This window comes from Argiope bruennichi, chromosome 6, assembly GCF_947563725.1.
Source record: "Argiope bruennichi chromosome 6, qqArgBrue1.1, whole genome shotgun sequence".
NCBI classification, from domain to species: Eukaryota; Metazoa; Arthropoda; class Arachnida; order Araneae; family Araneidae; genus Argiope; species Argiope bruennichi.
Window position 1 is genome coordinate 7111940 of NC_079156.1, and position 6000 is coordinate 7117939.

Consider the following 6000-nt stretch of genomic DNA (forward strand, 5'->3'; position numbering starts at 1 on the left):
ATAGGCGTTCTCTAGAGACATTTATTAGAGAGCATGCAAGATAGTTTTGGGTGACCCCTCCCGCCGGTTCTTCAATAGCATTTCAAAGTCTGGGCATTTTATCTGGACAATTATCTGATTACTTGAAAGAATCTCAAAGGGATTTATCATGAATGTGGCTCCAACTAAAACGTTTTCAGTCATGTACTTCCTTGGCAGATGGATATAGCATCTTTGAATAGAGATGTCTGTGAATGGCCTCTGATCATCAGAAATAAGTTGAAAAAATTAAGTAAGATTAAGGAATTTAGGCCTACATAAAAAATAAAGTTTACGAAAGAGATAATTTGAGCATATTTGATAAATCTAATCATTAATGCATACATATCTCTTACATCAACTTTGCATAATGTACAATGCAAGTGAATTTCTGTATTTCATTTAAAGGATATTAATGTCAAGTAAATATTTCAACTTTATACAAATGTTTATTATAATAATACTTCATTTTGTCAGGAAATTATCTATCCTATTCATTATGTTGTATACTACCCAAGGTTAAATTATTATTACGTTTTGTTTAAAAGATAGATACCCGTTTCATATTTTCTGTTGAATATTTAAATCCATAAAATAATAAACCTATAAATGAGCATGCATATATTCATACAAAATAACCAGAAATGTAGAGCATGCGGAACGATAAAAAGCTTCTCTTAAATCAAACCAGACAAAATTAAGTGGCTTTTAACTTTTTCTTATACGAAATATAAAGATATTACTGTAATCCCAAAAAATTCAAACCCGAGATTTGGACGAATCTCCACGTCTAGACCACCCAAAGTTCCGAAAACATACTTAAAAATGTCTGTCTGACAAAGATATATCAAAGACACTTTAAGTTAGATTGCAAAAATTTAGAACAAGATTTAACATTTATACTGTAGACATCTATCAAACTTCCGATTCCAACAAGGTGCTGAACGTTCGTCGGTCTGTACTTTTAGAAGCATGTAAACGCAGTAACTCAAAAACGCATTGCCTTAAATAAATCAGATTTGGTGCATGCGTTTGTGATTGCAATTGTAGTTTTGTGCCAAATTTCAGCTTCACTCGTTTGGGAAGAAAACATAAAATTCACCCATAGTAGAAAGCGCGCGAGAAAGTTTTGGAGAGACCACTCCCGCTGACTTTCTAATCAGTCCCACTGGTTTTATACACAGATATTTGCGTTTCGGCGAACGAGTTTCCCCAGCTTTTCCAGTTGCGGTGGGATCAACTTCATTGCTCCCTATTTTGAACAAATGGCTTAGTTTTAACAATCATTACTCAACGTTTTTCTTTACATCCTCTTTGAACATTGAGGAATGAGTGGGTGTCGAATACCATCTCCAATTCTTTTTTTTTTCGAGGCTATTTTATTTCTATCATTGCATTTCAAATTTTAGCATTTTATATTTGTCAGAATTTATTTTCATTGAAGTGTATTTTTAAAACAAAATGAAATGTTTCTTTCACTTTTATTCTGTTTCGCAAATTCCTACCATTCTGCTACTTTATTAGAATAATACTCGTCATTTTTAAAAATAAAAAATTTCACTTTCAGCATTTTTTTTGTTCAAGTTGTTTCTTTAGCATACTTTTCATGTTGTCTTCAATACTCTAAATAAAGGTACCTCGATTCTAGCTACAGATAAGTACAATGCAGTTTACCCGATAGAGTTTCCATTAGCTTAAAATGGATGTATTGCGAAATCCATTAAAAACTCTACTACACGTACATGAAACCGTAACATTTCAAATAAAGTCACAATAATTCGACACCTTTAAATAATCACTCTCATCAGATGATAAAGCTTTGAAAATCGCACTTTGTTTACCCTTTCGTGAAAACATCTCCCTAAATAGAATCACTCCGGTAATCCGATTTTTATGTTTAAACAAAGCACTTTCTTATCAGCTAAAGAAACGAATGGCAGAGGTATTTCTAAACAGATTGAAATGACAATTTTTTATAATCGATACTCAGTCGCACCTTTCCACCTGCCCTATCAATACTCATAGTTTATCTTATCAAATTTATCTCATTTCTTGTGACGTTTTCTTTCAGATAAGCTTCTTTAAAAATAACGAATAAAATTATTCTGTCGTTTATAGTTAATGACGATCGTAGTAAACTTAATATCGTCAACGTTCATCTCACTTTCCACACAAAGTATTCGGAAGAAAATCGAAAATGAAACTCTTTTCAATAGTTTTGTTGTCGGTTCTGTGTTATTGTTGCACTGGATATCCTGCAGTTGAAGGTAAGAAATTCAAAATTTTATTTCGCTCGCTGAAATGTACTCGAAATTGAGTCGAATATAATTGTGTAATATGTGTACCAAATTTCACACATTTAGCCCTCTCCGTTTTAAAGTTATTGAGTTCTCTTGTATTTGAGCTGAAGGAGAGACAAACTTCTACGGAACAGATTTTGCTCAAAATTTGACAGAATTTTGGTGTAAAAACCATTTTGCAAATTAAGAATCGAACCCATTTTCCATTATAAAAGTTTCTTTAACCTGCTTTTCATTCTTTGGGTTCGTAGTCGAGCCGTCCCGGGTTCGAGATCCGATTCCAACAAAGGATTCTGCGTAAGCGGATCTAGTGCACGTTGAATCTTGAGCTTATTCCAACTGAAGAGGGCTTACCAGCTTAGGTTCTATCCTTGTTATCTGAGGATACTACTCCCGATGGTTTGTGTCACTCACTTATATATGGGCATGAATACATCTAGAAAATTATTTTCAAACCATTAGAGAATTAAATAGTGCAGTGATTCAGGACGGATAAGAGACGTCCAAAAGTTTCTTCATTTCTTCGTCCCCAGTTGTCATTAGTGGCTTAGCAAGCATAAATGGAGCCAGGGGCATGCTATTTTTTCAGTATTTCATCATACTTGGTTCGCTTAATATTTTACATTATTATTACTTAATATTACTTGGTTCACTTAATATTCACATACTATATATACTTAAATATTTTCACTGCCATTGTGTAGGAATAAAATGGTGCGAATCTCATGCGCTTCTCTTTCCGCTAAGTTCGTTCCTATATTTTCACAGGAAACTATGCGAATTTCCTATACTTTAAGAGTTTAATTATTCATTGATTTTTTTTATTTATCAATAACATTCAATATGCCTTAATCGGTAAAAAAAGGCAATAAATATTCGTGTCTTTAAGAATAGTTACTTTTTAAAAAACTTTTGAAAGCTTAAGAATTACTTTTTAAATATAAATTTTATGACTTTTGAAAAAGAATTGAATTTGTTTACGTTTATATCTATTTATTATTTTTCATTTAATCATTTATAATTGTGTTAAATGGTCTTATTAATATGTTTAAGTTCTTGACATGTCATTTTGAATTGAATAAAAGCAAATACAACTGTAAATTGCAAACTTTCCAATAAGACCAACATTATTCGACAGTTTCAGTTGAGTATCTTTAAACTGTGATTTTGTAAAAAAATAAGCAATGATGTAATCGCAACTCTTTTTAAAGGTTTGTTAAATGGGAATACTTTTCGAATATATGATGATATAAAAAAGTAGAGAATCCTTTATAATTTTTTTTTGTGCTGAATATTCTCTTTAATCCTTGGGGCCGCGGTGGCCTGGTGATAAGATCTCGCTCAATCCGTCGGGGACAAACGTCCTTCCGCTGGTGTGGTGTGGAATTTTCTGACGAGGGGTGCTAGTTCAGGTGTTGTCCTCGTCATCTGATCCATGGTTCAAAATTGTGAGATCCGTCCCAAAATAGCCCTGGTGTTGCTTTAAAACGGGACATTAATATAACTGAACTGGAATTTCTTGACTCAGTTTTTTAAAAAAAAATCATTTTATCTATTTAAATGATGGATATGGAAGCAGCAATTTAAAGTTTTGAGCCTGTGCTGTACGCCGCTCGCTCTTCTCGTACACAGACGCTTTTTGTTAAATTCGCAGTGCGGTGAAGAGCCGCCTCTTGGCATTTAAACCTATTCCCTATTGCTGATTCGATTCAAAATATAAAATTTTACAATTTCGGCCTTGAGATTACTTACCAGATTTATTCTATATAGTTTGCTCCTTCTTTCAGTTTTGCTTTTATGTACATACTAATATTAATACCAACAAATAGTGAAATCACTAACGAAATGGGTCGAAATTAGACGTTTATTTATAGTTGCCTAATAAAATAATTAAAATTTCATGCGTTTATTTATTTGTATGCTTGTGCCTGCCTACATAGACATGAAAAGAAAGATGGACAGATACCCCATAAATGGTTTTCGCAAAAAATGCGATAGAAATAGATGACTTTACTATGAAGATTAGTACACCAGTTTCAGAATGGACAGATATTCCATAAATGGTTTTCGTAAAAAATGCTGTGAAATGTAAAGGGAAAAAAATGCGATTTACTGTAAAGATTAGTATACCAATTTTATATAAGTATAATTTATCGGTAGTTCTTGACTTCTCGAGTCATCGTGCTCACATACTGAAACACCGAGAGAGAGAGACATCATTCCACAAAGAGTGTTTTTTGGATTAGAGATGTCAAAGAGATGAGGTTTATCAAAATTTCGAATTTTTTGGTCAGTTTCGATGCATCTCATAGAGGAGAAATAAGCTGTAAAATAGAAAGAAATGAAAGTTTTTTACTCACTTTTCCTACCTTCTTATTTACAGGTGACCTTTCAGAAGATCTTCTGCTTGAAAATGGAACTTCCATCGACTATTGGCTGGACGCATCCAACGACACCGCTTTGAACGATTCCTCATCGTTGAACAGGCACGGGTTCGGCAAGAAAGTGGTGAAGAAAGTGAAAGAGGGCATTAAGACGGTCAAAGACAAAGTGAAAGGTGGTTTTAACAAGGTCAAGGACAAGATAAGGGATTTCAAGGATAAAATAGGATCCAAAGGAGGTGGCTCTGGCGGTGGATATTATAGAGATAATTACGACAGAGATTATGACAGAGACAGATATAATCGAGATTACCGTCGCAAAGGCACGTACAGTGGGGGAACAGGAATCACGGATCCTGAAACTGCAAAGTGGCTCGGCATCGGATTGGGTGTATTCCTAGTTCTGAGTCTGCTTGTCATTATTGTGTATTATAAAGTTAAAAGCGATTTTTAATATATTTTAATGGCAACGATGTCATTCTCTGCCTTTCAGAATCAGACATATAGAAAACTCGTTCGGAACCGCTGAAGGATTATGAAACTTCAGAGCTCTCTTTAATTTGAACTCCAAGAAATGGCGCAGTGAATGTAGCATAGAGGTAACACGTCAAGATATCATGCCGCAGCTATGTAATCTCATTCTTACATGCTACTTCAGTTTTATATTTCAGTATGTTGAGTACAATTATGATGATGTTTTGAACTGTTTCAATGACTGGTTCATTCTCTGAGAGATCCATTCATATTTTTCTTTCAAATGAATGCTTTAAATGACGAAGAAACTTTTAGAGAAACGACTTTTAGATGGCGAACCTTTAGAGAAAATGGAGATGGAAAAATTTGCCTTTTAGTTGTTTATATGAATGAAAGGACGGAAGAAAATATATGTTTCAAGAAGAATGTATGCTATTGATGTTATAATTTTATTAATACATGCTTCATTTAAATAAGATGCTGTTGTTCCCTAAAGTTAATAAAAAAAAAAATGGAAGTACATTTTTCTGTATTATTGCGTTTTTATCACAAAATTTTCATTTTGAATTTAATTAAAAATACAAAAAGTTTCAAAAATATGAATCAAATTCAAGGGTTTCAAATTTTTACTGTTTTTAGATTCGTGCAAATTATATTACATTCAGAAAAAAAATTTATTTCTGAATGGTAAGATGAGTGTAGTAAGCTATGTCAACGAAGGAGATTTAAGAAAATTAAAAATAATTATTTTCCGGAACAAATCTTAATATTAAAGAGATTTGAAAAAGTTCTTAAACAATATTGTCAAATAATTGCTAAATCGAAGA

General features: G+C 32.9%; 1 protein-coding gene across 2 annotated transcripts in view; it reads left to right on the top strand.

Moving 5' to 3' along the window:
* Positions 1-5525, top strand: part of LOC129971212 (uncharacterized) — a 30175-nt gene extending 24650 nt beyond the window's left edge. Inside the window, exons 1-2 of one of the 2 annotated variants that reach the window (XM_056084792.1) lie at positions 2103-2285; positions 4702-5525. In XM_056084792.1, the coding sequence (XP_055940767.1) occupies positions 2216-2285; positions 4702-5153 (522 nt within the window). In that variant the 5' untranslated portion in view covers positions 2103-2215 and the 3' untranslated portion in view covers positions 5154-5525. Of the gene's footprint in view, positions 1-2102; positions 2286-4701 lie in introns of those variants that run through there. The other variant, XM_056084793.1, reaches the window with a different exon arrangement.
* The last annotated feature ends 475 nt before the right edge of the window (positions 5526-6000 follow it).